A 24,531-nucleotide genomic window follows, 5' to 3' on the forward strand; every position below is an offset into this window, starting at 1 on the left:
ATAATTTTATTTATACTCATTTGACAAAATAAAATTACATGAAAAATTATAATTTGACCTAAACTGCAAAATTCAGAACTGGTCTTTTCTTCTGTCTAAACTTTTGCTTTGAATTCACTATTATATTAATAGCATCAGGTCTTTGTGTACTTCACCCCCCTCTCCTCATATTAAGAATATCACTTAATTATAACTAGTGAATAAAGGGAAAAAGTATATAAAGGAAAAAACCAAAAAGAACAGATACATCCCACTACTTCTCATTTGTCTGCATTAGCTTGATTCTGTACCTCCAGAGAATGATCTTTTTATACAACATGATTATCTGAACTAGCATATGCTCACATTTGAGTAAATATTGTGGGACAATAAACTGATCCATAATAAACAGAATTATATAACTCATTCAGTTCAGATATTCAGAAGTTGTCACATTCATTTTTGTTCACTGCAGTTGTCAGAGATTTAGTTTAAGCTTGGCAAAATTTAAAACATTCTTTTGCAAGAAGATTCTTCAGCATTGACCTCTCATATTTACTTCTGCTTCTATGAAAATCCAGACAAGGGAAGTGTCCCTTTTAAAAATACAAAGAGATGACAATAAGAGAATCACGTAGTATCAGTTTCTGGGAGAAGTGCTGCTCCTCTCACACAGCTCTGTCAGTAACCGCAGCAGCAGAGCTGGGTGAAAATGTCTGGTCAAATGGTAAATTTGCTGGGAAAAAGAAAAAGAAAAAATAAAGCACTTTTGGGGAGGCTGAAACTATTTGCCAACTTGGCCAAATTGAAAAAAAAAGTGGGGGAGGGAAGGAAAAGTTAGTTTTGACATTTTCAAAACGAATCAGTTTGGCATTTTGTTTATTGAAACAAATAATTTCATTTCATTTCAAAGTGACATTCAAAATGTTTTTGTCGATGCAAATGAAATTTTTTTGATTTTTCATTTTGGTGAGAAATACTGAAAAAAATTCAGTTTCTGTTTGAAACATTGATTTTTTTTTTTTTTTAAATAATTTGAGTCTTTGCTTTCGGTAACTGAACTGAAAAAAAAAAAAATCAACAATTCACTCAGTTCTACCCAGGAGGTCCCAAAACAGATAGAGTTTTGTAGAGCTGACAAATTAATTGCATGGCTATCCTTGCTGAATCTTGTACAAACATGCCGGAGACCAGCCAGTCATTCTAAGACAGAGGTTACTGTCCTACTGAGCATAAAAGAGAGGCCACTAATTTCTTTCCTTCAGTATCTCCCAATGAATTTGAATGGTGGTCCACAATTTCATTAAAAAAAAAAAAAACAACAGCACTAGCATTGCACAAATCCTCCAATTCATCATAAAGATTGGTTACTGATTTACACAAGTTTATGGATTACAAATCATCACTTTAGAGACATTCTTGCACTGAAATTCTACAATCAAAACACTGACATGAGTCAACGTTGTCTCATCCCTCGTTCTATCTTGCTCTCCTGGAGGCCAACTGCCATTCAAATACAGTCTGCCCTTATGAGCTAGGGACACTTCAAAATTAGCAAAGGCTCTCTTCTTTTATTCCAAGTCTACAACTCATTCCAGTAGTCTACTGTGCTTCCTTCAGCATTTGCTAGTTCAAAAGCTCAATGGCGGCCATTCAAATCTAATTGTCATAAAACCCCTTACGCTTGTGGTTTACAAGTAACCACTATAGTTTAGGTGAACTAGTGAATGGGGACAAAACCCAGACAGACTGCTGGAAGATATAGTATTTAATTCTGATTCTTTTTTTTTTAATTGTGCCTATATTGCTCTAGGTGTATGTACCAGTTAAAAAAAAAAAAAAAAAAAAAAAAAGCTACCGAACTGTGCCTCATTACAACTACCATTCAGAAATTAAACAGCAAGAGTGCTCCTTTCGCTCACCTCTCCTCAAAAGCTTGAGCAAAGAGACAAGATTTGCTACATGCCCTGAGAGCCAACAGAATGGCTTTGATGGGCTAGACAAAGGAATGAAGTGAGTGCCAGAGTAGAGGACCTTTCACAGAAGACACTATACCAGCAACACCTCTCAGTTAAGGCCTCAACTCCGAAAAACACATGCTTAACTGATTTGCTCAATAGGAATTGTTCGGTAAATTGGGGCCTAAACACTAAGGCACTTCAAATTATCTCAACTATTATAGTACTGAACAAAGAAATTCTCAAATAGCTAGGTCCCATTTTTAGGATTTTACAGACCAAAATTAAAACACTGAATTTCACCCAGAAACCAACTAGAATCCAGTACAGATCATGGAGTGCAGATCATACGGTACCACCATAACATGACCCCTGTGTTTCCAAAAAACACGGATCAGTCTAGTTATTCACACAATCTTATTTCAACACTTTGACAAAATCGGAGTCACTCCAGAACATACTGCTCCTTCAAATTTTTGTGAGTGAAGACTGTTGTGAAGCTTCACAGGTGTCAAACGTACTTGGACACATTCAGAAACACAGTCCCACAGCACTGTCAAGTTTGAGCAGATCCACGTGTGACAATTTTACTGACGGTCAACAGCTTTCCCCTCTGTTGTACCCCAGAGCAATGACAGCAGGCCTGGGAGAGACAGGAGCCTATCAGAGGCAGGGTGAGGGTGTACTGAGGGTACAGGAGGAAATTGGGCACTTCTGGAACAATTGGTGGGGGAAGTGAGTTGAAGCCTGTGGAAGAAACTTGAGCAGCCCAGCTCCATCTACCCCACTCCCTATTAAACTCCTCTATTTTGTCCTCTTCCAGTCTTGTCCCTCCACCTCCCTACAAGCCACTAGCACCCTCCTCCTCCCCATGGGAGTTTCATGCTGGTCTGGAACTAGCAGGGGAGCAGAGCAGCCATTTACCACTCCAAAAGTCAGTGCCACAGCAGCCCCTGCTGGCCAGAAGGGGCAATTGTATGTAATGCCCACAATATTGCTGAAAGCTTGCACTGATAGCTGCAATATGGGCAAACCCCACAGGACTGCTGAGCATGAGTTGTGGCAGGCAACTGACACACTGCAGTTTTGCATGCAGCCCTTGGGATGTAAGCACAAGATAGCTTTTTTGCTACACTTCACACATCCGCACTGTGACACCATAGTGTTGAGTGCCTCAGATAAAACTTGTGAGTTTTTAATCTAGTTGAAGTTGACAGTGTAATGTTGGTGTGATGTGGACGGCCTCCAGACGGAGTAACAAACATCCATGGGTTTAAGAACATTGATCTTTCTGGCTTCTGGCTACTATTAGTCAACATTTCTTCTGAGTATTTATAAGACAGTTTAGTCTCCGTAAGTTGACAATTGAAAGGTTATTGAAAAGAGAAACCATGAAGATTTTCTGTCTGATAGTAACATCAAAATTCCTTAACAAATCAAATCACTCTACTGCCCTGCAAAAGGGTTATAGAACCAAACACTACTTTTGTCAGATGTGACTTGAGCTTTCTCCAGCTATTTAATTAGTTTATGTTAACCTGCTTCATCGGCAGAGCAGTGAGCATGCCACAGTATCTGGGCAGCTGGAAGAAGCCTCAGGATTCCAATGGAGACCAGCTACAAACTGAACGGATGCAGTCTGCATCGCAGAGACAGGGAGGGCTTGCTAATAACACTGGTCTAACAGGGAAACCTCCACCAGTTACAATTTAGAATGGCAGTAAATACGGGTGTGAAGTGAAGAGAATGGCTTAGGTATCCAAATATCAGGTCTGAAGTACTTTGGGGTCACTGCTTTCATTCTTTGAATGCACAGCTCAGCCTTTTACTCTGTTGAGGTACATAAAATTAGGTTTTTGCAGATGAGTGTGTGACTGTACTTGTGTGGTCCTAGAGTATCAATCTTTTGGATGAAACAAACCATAAGTTCTGCTGCTCCAGGAGCTTATTAAAGGTTCACTAAAGCCTTTCATAAGTAGGCTTTCACCAGTGTCTGTAGATAAATGGTCCTCCTCTTGCTGCTGGATTGCATGCCAGTACTCTGGATGAGAGATCCCACAGGTCCTGTTAGGTTCTGGGAAGTGGGTGGGAGCAAGCCTGATCATGAATAAAAGCTCCTCCCCCCAGCCTAAGGGGAGGAGCCACTGAGCCAGGGACTCAAATAAATATGGGGGACAACAAAAGAAAAAAAACAGGGACAGGTGTGCAGGTCAAAGGGTCAAAAGTAGGGAACCTGAAGGGGACACCGAGCAGAGAATCCCGGACAGCACCCACTGCTCCTCAGAGCTGTCAAGGAAGCCAGCGGATGTGGGCCAGAGGAACTCTGCCCAGAGACGTGAATGGAGAGAGTAACGGAAATAGGCCCCATAATCACAGAGCACCCCGTCGGCCAACGTTCTCTCCCTGGTGTTATAGACGGGCACTTTGGCCATCACTAGGAAGAAATTGATAAGGAGGTCTCATGGCTTTGTGGCACCACGGATGTGGCTGCATCTCGGTACGGTAAATATGTAGTTTGTGAAGTGATTTGGGATTAATATTTCTATATAAAAATAAACTTCACTCTCCTTGTGCAAGAGTTTGTGTCCAATCATGGTGATTGAGACATAGGAAAGTTGGAGTCCATTCCAGGCTCTGGAAGGAATATGCAAATGATTTTGTGTGTGTGTGTGTGTGTGTGTGTGTGTGTGTGTGTGTGTGTGTGTGAGAGAGAGAGAGAGAGAGAGAGACTATTATGTAGAAAAAGATGGGGGCTTATGGCTGCTCCATTATTTTTACAGTGAGACTTAAGGAAAGATGACTTGGACCTCATTCTGACTTATTTATTTTCACAAACAAATTTGTGGATCACTTTTATTTGTAAAACTGTACTTCAGAGGAAAAGATAAGGGCCTTGAGTTTTGAAAATATATTTTTATAATGGCTTCTGTGGAAGCACAATATATTAATTTGCACTGGTTTAATACCAAACAGGATTACATTAAGACGTGTGACATAAAATGTATAACTTGGTGCATTGTTTGGCATTTTGGTACATGAAATTGAGATTTTACGTGTGCTAATATAAACAGGACAACTAGATTATTTAAATTGTAAGAGCCTTCAGCAAATTCCCATAGTAAAATTTACTTTCATGGTAGAGGAAGAAACATATTTGATCAACATAACTTCCAGGGGAAAAATGTCCTATTATATTGCTCCCTGCCAAGAGTCATGGTTAAGTGTTAATAATAAAACATAAATCTACTGAATTGGATTTATTTTAAGATGTCTACTGACACATTCTTCTCTATAGACTGTAAAATCTATTTGTCCAAGTAAATAGACCATGTCAAAATAATTCCTTACCTTAATTTGTCTGAGCCGCTTTTGTGTGTGTGTGTGTGTGTGTGTGTGTGTGTGTGTGTGTGTGTGTGTGTGTGTTTCTTCAGAAATATTGAATTACTACAACAGTAATTGAGGGGGGTGGGGTATAACTTTCTAAAAAATTGGACTGAATGATCTCTACCTAATAAATGATACTGCACATTCTCAGAGCATGTATGACTGCAGATATTTCTACCTTTGTTTATATAGTGCAGGAACTAGGGTGGAAGCAATGAGATAAAAATCATGCTTTGTGAGCAGTCCCAGAAGGAAAACCTCTACTTGGTCACATGGTAGCGGCTTTGCTTCTGGCACCAGCTGAAGGATGTGTCATATATGTGTCATCATACAATAGCCTAAGCTGTTCTTTTATGCTTCCTCATTATTTGATCTCTTCTGTGCATGCTTCAGTTAACACTGGCAGTGTGCATTTTGTAGTCTACATGTTCAAAGGAAGATGTGAACCAACTAAAAACAGCAGCTACGCTGTAAGTGAACTACGGGCCAGTAGGATGGGTCTGGCAACTGTGTTAATCTACACACAATACTGTACAGCATGTATGTATTAAATTAGTATTTATGGTTTTGTCTGGCAACAAATTTGTTCTTGCTGAGAATTTCCTGCTCTTCGCAGCATGATTATTGTTGTATAATAAATTTTGCTAGAAATCTTTTGTGGTTAAATGTTAGGCAAATACCCATCCCTTCCTACTCCTCCCCCACTTATTCTATCCTGCCTTGTATTTCCAGGATACCCAGAATCATTTGTAAGATGGCTTAGTGTCTTGTGACAGCTGTCGATCAAATGACCCTCTAGGATGCAATGGACTGAAATTCCCAGCAGCCATTAGCTTGCCTTTAGCCGTAGTAATCTCTGAAATATTCTGTATTCTTTTTAAACTTTCTTTTCAAATATTCCTTTTAAACTTGGAGTAAAAGAATCCATGATTAGGAAACTGGAAATGCAGGATCCCTTAAAGTAGAACAAAAACAACAAAAACTCCACGCAGGAGCAATAGTCTGGGGCTGTGAGTTTAGTGTGACAATGAACTAAACAGACAAGTTTTAGTTAGAAGCTTTTCATCTTATTTTCCCTTCCACTAACTGCCTGTAGGTGCCATGGACAAGAATTATCCCTATGTAGAGGGCAAACACCAATCTATTATTTTTTTGTATGAGATACTCATATGTAAGGCTGCAAGTCTTTCAAGGAGGTCATGGAAGTCACGGATTCCGTGACTTTCTGGGACCTCTGTGACTTCCACAACTGCAGCGACTGATGCGTCTGACCCAAGGGTCGCCCGAGCAGCTGGGGCAGCCCTGGGGTCAGCCACACCGCTGCTGCTCTGGCGGCCCCAGGCAACTGGCACTGCCCCGGAGCAGCGGTCTGGGAGCAGAAGCGGCACCCCAGGCCACCCCTGCCTAAGATTTAGTTCGGGGTATTTTTAGTAAAAGTCACGGTCAGGTCACTGGCCGTGACTTTTTGGTTATTGTCCGTGACTTTTACTAAAAATACTTGTGACTAAATCCTAGCCTTACTCATGTGTTATCTATTCTGTTCTTCAGAAAAGTGTCTCTATCTCCAAATGCCCTTATTTGTAATTTTTCAAGCATTGGTAAATAGGTATATATCCCTTTGTTATGTGTAGATAGAATATTTTCCTACCACTGAACTTGTCTGGGTTGGTTGGTTTTGTTCACAAGAAGTAGAAAACTGCACTGTTACTTGACCAAGGATTTCTGACTTTCAAAGTACTGGTTGCCTCGCACCTCACCTCCTGAAAGCAGTGTATGTAATTTAATACCTTTGTATTTTCAACCTTTTATTCTGATCTGTCAATTAACAGGATGGGGGAATCCTCCTTTAAAGGAAGACATAAAATTGGTCCTCTCCACTTTCTGATACTCATATGTAAAGAGAGCAGGGAGTGGGGGAACTGCTTTAATTTATAAATATATCAGAGGGATAAATATCAGGGAGGGAGAGGAATTATTTAAGCTTAGTACCAATGTGGACACAAGAACAAATGGATATAAACTGGACATGAGGAAGTTTAGACTTGAAATTAGATGAAGGTTTCTAACCATTAGAGGAGTGAAGTTCTGGAACAGCCTTCCAAGGGGAGTAGTGGGGGAAAAAGACATATCTGGCTTCAAGATTAAGCTTGATAAGTTTATGGAGGGGATGGTAGATGGGATAGCCTAATTTTGGCAATTAATTGATCTTTGATTATTAGCAGGTAAATATGCCCAATGGCCTGTGATGGGATGTTAGATGGGGTGGGATCTGAGTTACTACCAGAATTCTTTCCTGGGTGCTGGCTGGTGAGTCTTGCCCACATGCTCAGGGTTTAACTGATCGCCATATTTGGGGTCGGGAAGGAATTTTCCTCCAGGGCAGATTGGCAGAGGCCCTGGAGGTTTTTCGCCTTCCTCTGCAGCGTGGGGCACGGGTCACTTGCTGGAGGATTCTCTGCACCTTGAGGTCTTTAAACCACGATTTGAGGACTTCAATAACTCAGGCATAGGTTAGGGGTTTGTTACAGGCGTGGGTGGGTGAGATTCTGTGGTCTGCATTGTGCAGGAGGTCAGACTAGATGATCATAATAGTCCCTTCTGACCTTAAAGTCTATGAGTCTATGAGTCTAATTTCATTCTGTGAAATTTGTCCTCTCTTCACATGGCATGCTGTGAATATAGGAACAAAAAGCTCTTACCCTGGGCAATAAACCTTATGTACCCAGGTGCACGTAGTTGCAGAAATAGCTGACGCATATGTGAATCTGTTTGTTTTTTCTCAGTTAACACTTTCCCATAATCATAACTTGGGAAAGTTTAATGCTAAATGCACTTGCAGAAAACACCTGAGCTTTCTTCTGAAATAATACATGTGACGCAGCACACATTCCAAAAGCAAAAACTGTTCTTCAGAAGCACTTTTTATGAGCTCCAGATAAGACTGGGCTATCAAGGGTAATCACAGATGAGGTGTACTTTTAGAGGCAGTGAAATTGTCTCAATCCACCCCTTCAATCTGGAGGTGGATTTATAAACCTCACAAGTAAGCCCGCCCCTACAGTTTTCTTAGTTCCTGAAAAAGTCTGAATACTGTCTTCAGGCTGAAATGAGTCATCTTTCCTCTCACCTGCAGTTAGTACCAGTTACATTGATAAATGTGCCAAGTACCAGAAAACATCTGTAGGCAATCTACATACCTGCCAACATCTTGAGACAGGAACCCAGTAGACTTTAAATTTGCATAGAAATATATACATTTGCATTGTGTTGCCTGATGACACAGAAGCTTCCAGCTCCCCCGCAAAGAAACATAAATGCTAATTAATTCTGTGTCCCCAGCCCAACACTAACTAATTCTGCAACTTCCTTCACCTCTCCAAGCCCCACATCTGCACCTGATGTAGAGCACTCTTCTGCAGTTCTTCATGGAGTCCGGGTCCCTTATGCACCAACTTTGTCTTGCTTTTTTGGTTTTCAAATTTAAGAAATGGCAGACTATGCTATTTCCCCTCCTAGAGCCCAGATTTCACATTTCTTCCCATGCTCCATAACAAAGTAAACTTCCAAAAATAATTTTCAGTTAGTCTTTTATAGCTGTTCAGGATTTACGAATTTGACCTGTTTGCAAATACAGGTAGATTGCTGAGACATAATCTGCCCCATTGGTAATCTCCTACTTTCAAAACTGGTTTGGGAAGTAGCTTCTGCTCCCTTTTTAGTTCTTAAGGTCTTTGAGATTGTTCTCAAAAGTTTAGGATTTTTCCTTGATTCCCTTTTGCTACTGGTTAGATCTAGAAAGAATTGAAATCTCCGTGTACCCGCCGGCTGTTTGTTCTAGATCTGCCATTGTTCATTGGGATAAGTATATGTAGGGTTTGAGCAGGCAATGCACTAGAAGCCAAAATCCATTTAGTTTGGAAATTATATGCTGTTACTATTACTCAAATACAGCACCCCAGAGCACTGATTTATTTAAAATAAATCTTACCTCTGCTGGTTGATGGGATTCTCTTATATCAGAAAGCCCAACCCTTCATTTTGGGCAGGCTGCTTTTTCCTTCCTTCCTTGTTGGATGATTGAGACTATGCATAGTGGACACAGATTCTTATGTCCATTTTCCTGAAGGCTGACTCCTTTTGCCCCATCCTCTTATTTGTTCTCGTCCCGTCTTTTTCTTACAACTGGCTCTTCATCCCAGTCCCACTCTTGATTCCTTAGGCTCCTCATCCCAGTCTCCTTGTCAGCCAGTTCTACTCTCCTCCAGGCTTGCTGTCCTAGACCCAATCTCTCCCACTCCACACCCAATGCCCATTTCTCTCTGTCCTGCTCTCAGTCATAATTTCCCTCCCCACCTGCCAGTAACAATTTTACCAGACTCTTTGTCATAATATAGTCCTTTCCCTCCTCCCCCCTCCAGCTTTTGTCCCCTCTGCATTCGTATTAGATGGCTTCCTTCTCTACACTGCATGGGTGCCAGCTGAGGGGGCAGAGGTAATTGACAGCAAGGGAGATACTGGCTCCCTGCTCTCAGTTCCAAGGCCTGGTCCCATCCTGAGAAGTTAGGAACAGCCATTGTGGAGCAAGTCCTGTTGGGACCCCCATTGCCCTGGGCTGGAGCATGTTCAGTCACTCTGTGGGGATGGTGCATCTACAGTCCGGAGAGCGTCAGGAGCTGTGAGAGGGTTGAACATGCTCAGCGCTGATAGAATCTTCAGAGATTTTAGCGGTTAATTCTAGCAAGTCTCTACTGAACATATGTGAACTGTGATTTTTTTTTTAGGGAACATACAGAACTTGGCCGAATTTGGGCAGATTTTTACAGGGATGGCAAAAGGCACATCCCTGACAAAGGCCACCTCCCACTCCCCCCCACCAAATTTCACGTCTCTGCTCCAAAGCATTGAGGCACTAGAGCATTTCAAAGAAAAGTCTCAAAGGTTTATTTTACAAGTATTTTTCCCTAGCCTCACTCCTGGAAGTGACTGAATAGTTTTGGCTGAAATTTTCCAAACCAATTCAGCTTGAAAAACCAGTCACCCCACCTGGAAAATTTCAACCAAAAGAGTTAAAGTTTGGCAAAGACATAAGCAATTGAAAACAATGTATTATAATAGGAAGTGTCAGGCAACCTTAATAGGTGGTGCTACCAGCCCTGCCTATCATTAAAGGTATAGGAGAAAGTGGACAAGATAGCTAAAACATTTCCTTCTGTTAATGGAAATTACATTCCCTCTTTTGAAAGATCTATTTAGCTTGGTCTGCTTTGTTGTTTAAAGGAACTGGTGAACCTTTCCATATGGACAGCCCTGATGATAGATGGCTTCAACAAATATACACCCTGAGTGGTCCTAGCATAAGCTTTCCTACTCTACCCACCAATGGTGCCTTGAGTCCCCAAGATGCCGGCACCACTTCAGGCAGGGAAAGGACAGTTCAGTCTTCGTGTCCATTCTGTTCTATGCCTTTTTGCTAAGATAGTAATACCTGTGCACTAGGAACACGACAACCAATTTAATAGAACCAACATCATATGATACATTTTTAGTGTTAGCAACAGTGAGAGTTGATCAAGAACAAATGCTTTAAGACTTGGTCTACACAAGTGAAATGTAGCACAATTGTTGAGACTGGTTCAAATCCATCAGCATGGATAAGACAATGGCTGACACCAAAACTTTAAGTACTGTGTTGATTAGACCTGCTCTAAAACCTGGTTAGCTAACACAGTGCCTAAAGAAATCATGGCAGATATATTAGGGCTTCCAGGCTTGCTAACATTGGTGGAACTAATTGTCACTGGGGGCTACCACAGCTCCCCAGCTCCAATCATGTGCTGCCATGCCCAGTATCAGTCAAGGAGGTTTATTTTTATAACAAAAGTTAACAAATAAATAGAGCACAGTCTTCAATACCTGGCCCACAGGTTTCAGGGCCAGCCCTCCCAGGGGTCTCTGGTGCTCCAGTTGCTTGGAACTTCCTCCCCTGTGTCAGCTCGCCTCCCCTCTTGGAGCTGCAACCGCAGGGTTGCTTCCTGGAGCACTTGGCCCCCTTGCTCCAGGGACCCTTCATAGGAGTTAGCTCCACTCCAGTGTGGCTTTGCTTCCAGGGATCAGCCTGTCTCAGTCCTTCCTCTTCCCAGCTGCTTACTACCAGCCCTTTATAGGCTCAGGTGTATCCCAGCCCTCTTTAATTAGCTGGGTGAGGTTCACCTGCTCCAGTCCAGGGGAGATGGGCTCAGTCACTCCACAGAGACCAGCTACCCTGTGACACTAACTTTGTGCAAATTTTTCCTAGTGTAGACAAGGCCAATATTTTTTGCTATTAGAAGTATCCAAAAATGATAGCTTGAGATACTACTTTATTAAAACGGAGAAGCTATACATAACCTATAAGTACAGTATTATCCTTTCTGTCCTTATTTGCAGAACCACTCAACACAAAAAAAATTTACACAAAGCTGTGCTCAGTGGTGATTCATTCTGACATAAAATTTTCAAAATGCACTGTGGAGGAGAACTGTAGTCCTTACCTTTCTGGTAAGTGGCACTTCAATAGGGACAGGGACAACTTCCGCCAGTAGGCAGCCATAAAATGCTACCATAAAAGCAGCAGGATCATTGTTAGGAAATACGAGTGCTACCTGAAACAGAGAGAGACACAAGTTAAAAATTTACATTGTCAAAAATCTATTACGGATTTCAGTGTACTGTACATTAAAAACAGCTTCCACATTCCTTTTGAAAAGCTATTAATATTTAAAAACAGCTCTGATATAATGCACTTTACTGTGTTCCACCTAAACTTTCCCCCTCTTATATACAGGTACAACTATTGAACATTTAAGAACTGAATCACGAGTGAGAAGGAGTTTGTTCTCTTTTATATACATTCCTTTTTGTGAGCATTTCCACTTAGGCACTTGTACTTACATACACGCTGCATTTTAAATGGCTAGCAAGTTTCATCTGAGCTTTGGTTTACCAATGACTTGATTGAGGTTCAACTTTGGAGCAAATATGATTAATGTAATTTTAAATAGAAAGTTTTACATCCAAAAAAAATTAAATTAGGCTACTGAAAACAGAAATGGGTTTATGTCCATCCAGAGTAACCGAACATATCGTACCATTGTGCCAACTATTCCCAACCTTATGTTTTGTCTGCCGGCAACAACTAGAGCCTCCTGCAAGTTTGAAGAAGAGATTTTGCCTATGGTCTATTAGGCCAATACAGGAACAATAAATACTACAATAAAGGTAGCATCCTGAAGTTTCTACCCTACTCAAATTCCACAAACTAAGCAAGTTTAGGCCAAGGCTTACTGGAACAAGAGAACTTTAGAGAATCTTATCTACCATGTGACTTGTTTATTTTTGTGCCAGGACAATGGGTGACTTTTAAAAAACAAGTTCAGGGCATCTAAAACAATTAAAGCAAGATTATAGATACACTGAAATTTGATGTTCACTTTCATGTGCACAAAATGTCTGTTAACAGAAGAATTAAAGTTTGTTTTGAGGCTACTTTATACTAGAAGGAACAATTACTCTTATAATTTAAGAAACAAGTTTCATTAACCTAGCATATTGCAAACATCACCTTTTCTTAGTTTATTTTGGACAGAAATATTTTTCTACTAATTAACTTTATTATTTATATTCTTCCCCCGTTTTATTTTTCCCAGTTTAAACAACTAACAAACAGACTAGCCAATTTCTTTTCGAAGTTCTTGCTCAATGCAAGATGAACATTGCAGTAATAACTTTGGGGGGGAAATTACTTGATACATTTCCATTGCTCTTGTGTTTTGAAAAAACAGTTGACATATAGCTTACACTTTCTTCTTCTTCTTCCTTTATGTCGCTTTTCCTGGTGAGGGTTGCAGCAGCAGCAGCACCATGGAGAGTAGGGAGGACCAGATCTCCTTTTCCTCCGCAAGAGGTTCCAGCTCCTCCTGGGGGATTCCCAGAGTTCCCAGGCCAGCCAGGAGATATAATCCCTCCAGCATGTACTGGGTTGGCCTCGGGGCCTCCACCCAGTGGGACGTGCCCGGTAGAGTTCCAAAAGAAGCCTCCGAGGGGACATCTTTATCAGGTGTCTGAACCACCTCAACTGGCTCCTCTCGATCCGGAGGAGTAGTGGCTCTCCCAACTCCTCACCCTGTCTCGGAGAGTAAGCCCGGCCACCCTGCAGAGAAACCTCATTTCCGCCGCTTGTACCCACAATCTCATCCTTTCAGTCATTACACAAAGTTCATGACCATAGGTGAAGATGGGGACGTAGAGCGATCTGTAAACCGATAGCTTTGTCCGACAACTAGCTCCTGCTTCACCACCATGGATCGGTACAGTGCCTGCATCACTGCTTCCGCTGCCCCAATCCGCCAGTAGATTTCTGCTCCCGCTTCCCATCACTTGTGAACAAGACCCCTAAATACTTGAACTCTTCCACTAATGGCAGGTGCTCCCCCTCACCTCGAGAGAGAAGTCAACTTTCTTCTGGGAGAGGACCATGACCTCTGATTTGGAGGTGCTGATTCTCATCTCAGCTGCTTCACACTCAGCAGCGAAACTTTCAGGTTCGCATCGGAGATCACAAAGCTTACATTTTGGACAAAGTATTTTGATAGGCTCCTTTAAAACCTATAAAATAGCCCCTGTCCTAAAAAACTCACGATCTAAAGAGACAGCCTTCTCATGAAGGAGTGGAAGACAGATGCAACTCTTTTTTGTTAAGTAGTCTAGATGTAGGGTTTAATGATGTTTTATTTCAGTAAAGTGGTGCCCAGTCTCTGGGAGTAGGTCAGTAGGTCAGCTGGGACAGCTAGCAAATATGTCAGAGTAGATTCTGGCTAGCATTTTTAAAGGCACTTAAGGGAGTTAGGGGTGTACTGGGCACTTAAGTGCCTTAGGTGCTTTTTAATATCTCAGACACTAATCACTAACAAACCTGTAAAAATTAAAAAGGAGGAAAACAAAACATACGGAAGTGTATCTAACCAGAGGGAAATGTGTATAGATAGTAGATATTTCATAGGACCATGCTTCATTTTTGTTCAACACAGACACTGGGTACGAGTAGCATGAGGTCAGACTTTAAGGAAGAGAAAAGGCACTTCAGAGTATTCCATATCCTGACCATAAGGAAACATTTTCACTTTCATTTAGAAAAGACTGCAAATGTCCACCTGTATTTAATTTAGTGCTATAAAACACTCATCTACTGTCATATGATGTGAACTCCTATTTTCAAAGAAGTTAAAAAAATCTTTTCTGGCACTGCAATGGGGAAAGTTAACAGAATATCTGCTCAGAACATGAGGAGTACAGGAGCATCTCATCTTCAATTTGAAATTACTTTAAATTATAAAAGATGTTGGGCAAGATATTATACAATGCAAAGTATATGCTTTCACCACTCAGTTATAAACATGTAGCTTCACTGGAATCTACAGAGTGTTATTTTAGAATAAGAACTTCAACTGATTCAAATGAAGGGAAGACTTTACTTGTCTTAATCTTGCTAGAGTTTCAGCTTTAGGTCTGAATCACCAACAAATCCTTTTTAAGGTTAGGAAATCTTAGGGCTCACTGTGCAGTAATTTACTACAAAGAGACAGTTAATATAAGCTATACAGATACAGTGTATCTGAACATTCCTCCTTTCACAGGATTCTTTGTGCAAGTAAATTTAATGAGAATCAACAATTTGTTTGTCTTACTGTTGCTTAGACTCTGTTGTAAATCAAAGAGAAAGAAAAGATTCGGTACATTGGTATTGGCTAAGTGCCACTGTAGAAAGAGATTTTGTTTAAACATCTGTTTTAAAAGACTCTTTAGTTTGATTCTTTATGTTTTATTTTTAAAAGAAATTTAGGAAATATTTTTGAAAATTCTTTTATTTGGGAAACATTAACTCTGCTCATTTTACAGAGGTTAAATAGTCGCCCTAAGGAACATACTGCATACAACTATACATTTCTTGCATACTGTACAAGGGGGCAAAGCTGTGCATTTTAGGCTCCTGAGGGTATTTCTACACAGCCGCTAGACACCCCTGGCTGGCCTGTCCTATTTCATTGCTAGGCCACCTTGCAGGATCCCAGAGCACAGGCTCCAGCCCAAGCCCAGAAGTCTACATAGCAATGAAACAACCCCACAGCCCAAGCCCCGTGAGCCCGAGTCAGCTAGCACGGACCAGTCGTAAGTGTCTAGCTGCTGTGTAGACATACCTCTGCAAAATTACCTCAGGGTAAGTTCTGGAAGGCTTTATGGATAATGTTTTTTTTTTTTTGAGGATAGACTTGAATGAGTGAAGTTATTTAGTACATCAGAAAGGAAAGGACTTCCAAACTTTACATCTTCATAGAAGAATTAGTCTTCAAAACTCTGTGAGGAAGTAGGGCTGATATTACTATCTTCCATTTACAGAGGACAGAGACAGAAGGGAACCACAATGTTTGACACTGAATGTCAAAATATGGAAGCCCTCTCTGCTCTCTTCCCAACCTCAAAGACAACACTGGAGGATCATCTAATTGACACGGACAGGTCAGCTTAGCTAATCATCAAGCATTGAGCATGCTCAGCTAGAATGGGTATTCAGTTTAGTTTCTGCCCCAACCAGTTGAACAACTTGACATTTGGGTAGAGGTTGGGGATAGGGATGTTTGCACAGGGTTGTTTATATGCATTGACTTGCTGACACAAGTCTTGGCAGCTTCTCAGTTGTACCCGGGCAGAAGAGGTTAATTGACTTGTCCAATTCTATGCCAAATAAGGCAGTGGCAGCATTAGATCATGGAATTTCTTGATCCCAGTCCCACCTTCAAAACTCTGATTGTTGCCTCAGTAAGCAAGCTCCCACTTACCATGGTCTAAGAATTATGGTGTGTCCAGTTCTGCCAAAGGATGCTCACATTTTCGTCTCATTTTAAGCAATGCCTCTTTTGCTTCCACCAACTCAGGAGCCACAAGGTCATTATATTAAATAAGTTTTACCAACTTGACAGCCTGGTCTATTATCCTCCATGCTCTTTGTATGCAGAAATCTTTGCTAACAAGACCAGTTGTTCTTTCTTTTATCAAAAAATAAAAAATATTTTTCATGGGAAAGCTTATTGCTGATTTTGCAATAAACTCAAGTTACTACTCAATGAGTACTAAAGCAGAAGATTATATAAACCACCACACAAATGGCCAGCCCTTCTATTGATAAAAAGCAACAGATTTTCTCCACATTTGATTTTAATCACTTATCTATATGCACTCCAAATCCCCAATCACATCTTGTCAGAGTGTATTTAATATCTGTTAATAAACCATTGAGATACTTACCCTGTCTCCAGGACGCACCATTGGTTCTTGTTTTGTGCCTAATTTATGCAGTATATTGTAAGCAACCTTCATACTTCTGGTCCAAAGTTTGCCTAGTAATAAATAATTTGTAAAATTAACTTTAAAATTATGCTTTAAAGTTTACTTGTAAAATGATAAAGAAAAAATGCACCTCTAGACCAAAAGGACAAAATAGCGGGAACATTTAGGGTCAGACTTTGCTACTGAGTGCATACATGAATCTCCTACTGAACCCAAAGGGAATATCGTGGATACATTTAAACACAGATGTTTATTTGAACATTTATGTATCATATGAAGCATTATAATAAAAAAGGAAAATCTCAAGCTCTCTTTATATTTAAAATTAATTTTCCCTTCAGTTCCTTTTCCTATACCTGCCAGGACCTGAACTCTGGGTTCTAGTCTACTGCCTGCAGCACTCAACTGTTTTAAGTGGCTGGGATATCATTCAGCCCAGGCAGAAACAGATGGCTGTATTATCATCAATTGATGTAGGGCCGACACAGAAAGCAGAACTCCCACCCTGACAGAACTATGCCGGGGTGGTCCCCTCCACCTCCCTCCAAAGGCATGACTAGGACCCATGTGGCACATAACCCAACCCAAAGCCACATGGGCTGAGGGTGCAAAAAACAATTCCAGGAAGATGCCAATCCCTCCCCAGGCCAAAGAAACTCCCTCGCCAGCAGGAGCTGGCACAGAAGCAGCAAGGACCCCTAGACACGGATGATGTCATCAGGCTGCTTTTTATGGTTTTTATTATTTTACAGTCTTTCCCCTTTCCTAACTAGCTGTTGTGCCAATGCTCCCACAGTGTCTTCACGTCAGCTTCAACTGCACCTGCCCTTTGTGCTCAGCCTCCTTCCCTCTCCCCTCCCTATTTCCCCCCTCCCTTTGCCTTTCCATTAACTAAATCCCTCACAATCAAGACCCCACCCAAAGAATTTTTTAAAAACAACTTATGACAGTAACATGACATTTATAAACAAACATTGATGGTTTGCATATTGTATCCCTTTCCCCCACTCTTCGTCTGTCTTGTCTAGTTAGACTATGTATGCTCTTCAGAACGGGGACTTTATATTACTTATGGTTTATACAATGCCTAGCATAATAGGGCCTTCTTCCCAGTTGGCCTTTAGGCACCATCACAATAAAATTAATATTTAAAGAAGAGATTATCTTCAACTTTTTAAAAATCCCAATTTCTGCTCCACTGGGAACTGAGCAGGTATATTAGGGCTTGTCTCATGTAGTTTACTAACAGGGTGTGATTTCTAAAGTGCACTAATATATTTCGCATTAATTGGTCCATGTAGACACTGCTGGTACACATGAAAGGTTCTCTTGTGCTATATTACAGCATACCAGCAGGGTCTACACAGACCAATTAATGCACAACACGTTAATGCACAAGAAATCACACCCTAGTGAGGCGCATTACCCCACTGTATAGACAAGCCATTGTGTGCCTACAAGATTTTTCCTTAAATACTAGAAATTGTCACAACAATAGAACTAGTTTCCAGCTAGCCACTTTTATGTTAAAGTGAGCCTTTATCCTCAAGGTATTCCACTCAGATCTATTTACAATGGTCAATACCTGTTTCAGAATTAAATCTGACAAGCAAACACGATCAAACCTTAAAAGGAGTGAAGAGGAAAATAGGTAACCAACAGCTTTGATTTCTAAAAGGTGCCAAATATTAGGGGCTTAAATGGTCATAAACCTAATGAAACAAGTTGTGCAGTTAGAGAACGCCAGAGAAGGAAAAGGCAAAAAGTTCAGAATTGCAAGAAAGAACCATCTTTACACAAAACACTTCCTAACTTGACAAACACAAAGACTGAATATTTTTTTATCCCTTGCTTGATGCTAATGAGAGTTAAGGGGACTCTGCACTCTCAGACATTTATTCAGTCCACAAAGCATTAATTCCACCACGAGTCTTAAGTTTGTGTTTATGCCCATCCAGACGTACTTTACTGTATGTATTTGATTCCTTTAACCAATTTTAACGCTCACCTTTCTTTCTTTCTCTTTATGAATAAACCTTTAGATTTTAGATACTAAAGGATTGGCATCAGCGTGATTTTTGGGTAAGATCTAAGTTATATATTGACCTGAGGGTGTGGCTGGTTATTTGGGATCAGAAGAATCTATTAGTTGAAGAGATTGGTTTTAAAGAGCCATTCATCTCTAAGTCTAGTGTTTTTGGTGGTAAAACAAGGACTGGAATGTCTAAGGAAACTGCTTTGATGACTTCTTGTCACTGCAAAATACTGTCTTTAGCTCTCTTAAATCTGTGGGTTGATGGGAAATTAGCTTCTCCAATCCATCAGTGACCAACTTGTTTCCAACACGTTTTTAAGCACCTACTAAAGAAGTTTTAGTCTTCTGAAAATGAAGAATTATCTTCTCTTTAGCCACTTTCTTCACTAGCTTGGAATCTGGGCCTGAGCACTTTTGCCAGACTTTCAAATTCTAGAAGTCTCCATGGTGTGAAACCAGTTCTCCCTAACATGTTCTCCAAACATATGTGAACTACCAGATTGTTCCCCCCCGCACACGAAGTATTTTCAAGTGTGTGGTACGATGGCAACATCTCTGGAGTCAACTCACAATTTGCAAACATATACATGAACAGCCTGGTTAAGATAAAGAGGAACACTTCCTCTCACTTTCTAGCGGCAGCATGTAAAGGTGTGACAAAGATTTATTTCAGTGTGAGGTTATTTACTAACAGCAATTTTTTCAGTGGTGTTGGACTTTTGGTTGAGTAACGTAACAGCTACCCAAGCACCAGTGGCAACAGAATTCAGCTACACTTTTAATAGATCTTTTCTCATCTCAGAATACATTCATGCCAAATGCAGGGGGCCCTATCAACACCTCTCACCCAACTGAAATTTAACAAGCCCTGAGTGAGTTGATACTCAGGCACATCTGAGTGAGCAAAACATTCCTAAGGTAAAGGAAGTCACAAGGTCTTAAATATCATATAAAAGGGATGAGTTGACAAAATTACACACGCACTTACTTGACGTGGTTCTGAGGTAAATCCTTTGGGCTTTTCTCCCTCCCTTCCCAATTTCTAATGTATATGTACATTTGTATTGAATGTAAAGAAGGTTATAAAAGAAAAGCTGGCAGAGAGAAGTACTTATAGACAAAACAAACCACAATCAGTTTCCTTATTAGGAACAGTATGCTTCTCATAACCACACAGCACTAACTCAGCAAAAGCAAACCAGTGGTTTCTTACCAATCTCCACGTACAGCAATTCTGAGACTGCCAAAGTTAACTGCAAATAATTTTGCCAGACATTTTTTCAGTATCACAATATGACATTTCTTGTAAGTTAACTAGAAATTAAATATTTGTTAATCTGAGGTGAGTTCATGACTTGAGCAGCTAAATGGTAAGAGCAAACATTTTCTTAATTTGCCAAGAAATGTCAGTTGTTCTGTTATTTCTCCACAAACAGACCTATTTTACGTTCATCCTGTGCACTGAGCAAGTCAGGGGCTTGTGGAAAACACAGCATATGATCATATAATAAAGATTATATGATAGTGCAGGTGCACAAGAGGGCAGAATGAATGGTTACAACTGTTCCATCTGGAATTATTTTACCTTTGAGTGCTTGACTTTCAGCCTAAATCGTGTTTGTTTGTTTTTTTTAAATTTTTTTGTGCATGCAATTTCCTAGGTTTTTTATGGGAGAAAAAAAGGTAAAACCAAAATTTTGCTACATACAACTGTAACAATGCTCAAATCCATGCATCATAATGGTTTAAATCCTGAAACTTCACCACCATAGCCCAGGCTTCTGCTGCTTGAGCAAGATACATTAGCTGGGAGCAGGAGAAGGTAGTTATCTCATTGAAAGTGATGCACTGCTGGTACTAGTTTTTGGGTCTGGGGAAGGAGACCAGCCCCAGTTATCTCTCTCATCCCTGGAAGTGGGGAGCTCCTGGCCATGACCCCTGGGAGAGAGGGTCTGGGTTGCTGGGACCAGGTGCTGGTCCAGGGTGTTTGGGGCAGCTTGGCCTGGCTCTTTCCCATCAGCCCCTGTTCTGGCTGCTTCAGGCATTTCCAGCACAGTGCGTGCAGTTTGTGCATTGGCAGCAGTGTGGGCCCGACTTAAAATGTTCACGTATTCAGTTATTTTGGCATGTTGCTATAATTTTCCTGAGCAGTGCAAGTGACAAAAGGGAAAAGGCAATTTTCAAAAGTTTCTCAGAGCAAAACCTAAAAAGACAAAGAACAGCACTTTTCTATTTGGAAGGCTTTCTCTTCTCAGAGGCCTACCGCAAACAAACAATGAAGTTAGAGCTTCTGAAAAAACTGGGTTGCAAAAAATCTTTTATAATGAAAGTGTTAGGCAGCCTAAATATATGGTGCATTCAGCTCCACCTATAAATTATTTTGTACTGGTTTTGTTGTACTTAGGACGTACCCTTGCTAATCCCAAATTTATTTTCAATGTTTTCATTTTTGCCTCCACCTATTCCAATAAATAATTCTTGGAATGATCCTTATACTGCAAAGAGAAATGACTGCAGTATATGTATTGTATGGTTTTTATACCATGTTAACATTTTTTTTCCTATTTTAGATGAAAGCACCAATATTAAGCATATTAATTCATTCCAACAACATCACACGTAAAATATGGGTTTTGACTGCTTGATGAAACCTGGCATGAACAAGGAATTGTCTTTTGTCCCCAAAGCACATATTAAAATTTTCAAATCAAACTCCTTTAGAACCCTACAAATCTTATCATTCTCTTACATTCCAGGTATTTTCCATTTATAGCCAATTCTGTGGTTTTACTTATGCCTATACAAGGACTGTGTAGTAACAACCCAGGTAAGAGGTTCTTTTCCTAACTAAGATCCCAAAGGCATAAGGTACTTTTTAAGTAAAGAAATTCCATTTAATAAATAGGGACAAAGTCTTTAACAATATGGAAAAAAGGGCAAGCAGTACATTAAACATACACTATTAAGTTGGGAAGTGTGAAGAACATTGAGAACTGAGCAATTATGCAAATTATATTAGAAATAAGGGCGGACACATGAGAAAAAACCTGGAAAAAAAACCAAGCTAGTATTATATAGTACGTGTAGGGGAAAATAATGCTGCACAATAAATGGAAGAGAGAAACTTGCAAGGTAATGGTGAGTGAAGATCTAAGGGATGCAGTGGATTGGATGAGAGCTTGCAGTGTAATAAATGGGGTGAGAGGGAAGGTAAAAGCAATTTCAGACTACATATGAAAGAAACATAATTTCTTAGACTAAGGAAGTGATAGTTTTCTATATGGCATAGGTGAATTCTTATCTACAGAGGTCCTCACTTAAGCCCTTTTTAATTGCATGATGATACAGTAGTTATCTTTGCCACTGTAACAGCAGTTGCCTCTCAAACTTATACTTCTGAGGGAATTCTGCGCCCCAAAATATTTCTGCACACAATATTTTAAAATTTTGCAAAATTCTGCAAATTTTGTCAATATATAAATGTGGAGGCTCCAGCATAGCAGTGGGGAGCACTAGCTACTGGTTGCACAAAGGTGGGGGATCACCCTGCATTCTTTCCCCTGCCCCCCAGCTTGCCCCCAAGACACGGGCTTGGCAGTGAGGCTACACACAACCCTGACACAGCACAAGGACCGGCCCTGCCCCAGAAATCCCGGGGGGTCCTTAATGTGTGTGGGGGCTTAATGTTGGGGAATCCAGGTGTGAAAAGAGGGTTCTGCGTGGAGCAATCTGGGTGTGGACAGCTCAGAGGGAGGTCTGGGTGCAGGGGGATCTGGATGCACAGGGGCTTGTTGGGGGGTTCTGGGTGTAGGGGAAATTAAATTCTCCAAGGAGGTGGGTCCAGGTGAAGTTGGTTGAGGTTTAGCGTGAGGGAGGGGAGATCTTGGTGTGCGGAACTCAGCAGGGGATCCAGGTGCTGTGGGAGTGGGGCTTGGTGAGGTGGGGGTCCAGGTGCGGGGGAGCTCATCTGGGTGATCCAGGTGCAGGGGGGAGGACGGATTGTTGGGGTGGAGGTACGAGTGCAGGGGGCTCAGTGGGGAACAGTCTGGGTGCAGGGGTGGGGATCCGGGTTCTGGGGAGGGGGGGTGTGCAGGTGTGGAGGATGGGACTTGGGAAGGGGTCTAGGGCTGCAGATTCAGGGGATGAGACTCTTCTGGGGGCAGGAGGTCTGCATGCATGGGGGTTGGGTGGATGGGGGAGCAGGAAGCTGGTGGGGAGGAGGAGTGCGGAGCTTTCTGCAAGCGGGGGAGGTTTCTGGGAGTGGGTCTGACTCAGCCCTGGCCCTAGCTGCTCCTTGCAGGGGAAGAGGAAGTCCCACCCCTCTCCCACCCTCAATCCAGCTGGGTAGGAGCTGCTGGCTGGAGCATCCCCAGTCCCGCCTTCCCCCTTCTCCTCTCCCACACAGTGATTTACCTCTCCACTGGCTGCTCCGGGTGCCTGAAACATCACACAATGGTGCAGAATTCCTCCAGGAGTAATACTTAGAATTGGAAATACTGAGGTGATGTTAAATACTGTGATTTTTTTTAAAGTGGTAGGCGATTACTGCCACTGAATAGGAAGCTGGGACCTTCATTGCCAGAAAGGTGTTGACAATTAGGAGGGAACAACAAATCCTCTCTGCCCCTCACCCCAACATTTAAAGGGCTGAAAGGATTAATCACTGAGGAAAGATTAAACTAGATGTATAGCTTGGCCTAATGACAACAAAGACAAAGAGGGAGAAGTGTGGCAGTGAAAGAATTAAAGCCTACCAGCATTTGACGAGTGACTACCAACAAGCTAACTCACTGATTTAGGGTGTTCCAAGGGAGTATAACTGAATACTGGGAACAGCCAGGTGAAAATAAAATTCAGACTGAATATCCGTTAAGAGTTAAGGAGATAACGAGATTGTGGAATAGCTTCCCAAGGGAAATAGTGGAAACTCCAACTACACAGGATCAGATGCTCAAGTGCACGCAGTGGGATTCACTCTACAGAGCAGGTGAGGTTTTAAAGCTTTAGTACCGTACTGCTTCCCTACAAGGAGAAAGATGATAATACAATGAGGATTCCTCTCTCTCTCTCTCTCCTCGCCCTCCCCTCCATTTTATGGGCTCAATCCTGACAAGGGATTAATGCAGTGTTTCACAAAAGTGAGAAGGCAAGGGCAGAGGACGTCGAAGCAGGAACATTTGGTCCTTTGGAGAACTTTCCACAGTTTTGACTGATTGGCACTATGCCTCCCCTTTCCTCTCCTTATCAGTGTCTTTACCTCAGCATCACTCTACTTACCTCCTCCTCCCCTTCCCTGCCCCCTCACGTTCCTTCCCCGTCAATGACCCCTCTCCTTCCCCTTCAGCTTCTCCCCTCTTTAGTAAAGTCACTAACAAAGATAAAGAAAAAATCGTGGAACCCACATGCCATTTGCTGCCATCACATTGTTTACTCCACGTGCGTCTTGTCCCTCTTCCCCTACACTGTACCTGTCTTTGCTATTTCAAGCATAAGCTTTCAGAGCAAGGACTATCATTTTGTACAGCACTTAGCACAATGGGGTCCTGGTCCATAACTAGGGCTCGTAGGTGCTACAATAAGACAAATTAATAAATAATAATAAAAGCCACAATGTCACCAATAGAATGGCAGCTGGCTGTAGTTTTAACTGAATTTCAAATACAAGTGTCATTTAACTGAAGAAAAAACTGATAAGATTCATAATAGAGATTAACATTTCCCACTGAAGTGAGAATGTCAGCTTGACATCTAGTTAACGAAGAAGAGTTCAGAGTACTTTCTGGTCTTATACCTGCC

General features: G+C 41.4%; 1 protein-coding gene across 11 annotated transcripts in view; it reads right to left on the reverse strand.

Moving 5' to 3' along the window:
- DIP2C (disco interacting protein 2 homolog C) overlaps positions 1–24,531 on the reverse strand; it is a 460,741-nt gene that overhangs the window by 98,977 nt on the left and 337,233 nt on the right. For all 11 annotated transcript variants that reach the window (XM_034760039.1, XM_034760043.1, XM_034760042.1 and 8 more), the window contains 2 exons: positions 16,659–16,750; positions 11,852–11,962 (listed from right to left, as the gene is read on the reverse strand). In XM_034760039.1, the coding sequence (XP_034615930.1) occupies positions 11,852–11,962; positions 16,659–16,750 (203 nt within the window). The remainder of the gene's footprint in view (positions 1–11,851; positions 11,963–16,658; positions 16,751–24,531) is intronic.

The sequence above is a fragment of the Trachemys scripta genome, chromosome 2 (assembly GCF_013100865.1).
Source record: "Trachemys scripta elegans isolate TJP31775 chromosome 2, CAS_Tse_1.0, whole genome shotgun sequence".
NCBI classification, from domain to species: domain Eukaryota; kingdom Metazoa; phylum Chordata; order Testudines; family Emydidae; genus Trachemys; species Trachemys scripta.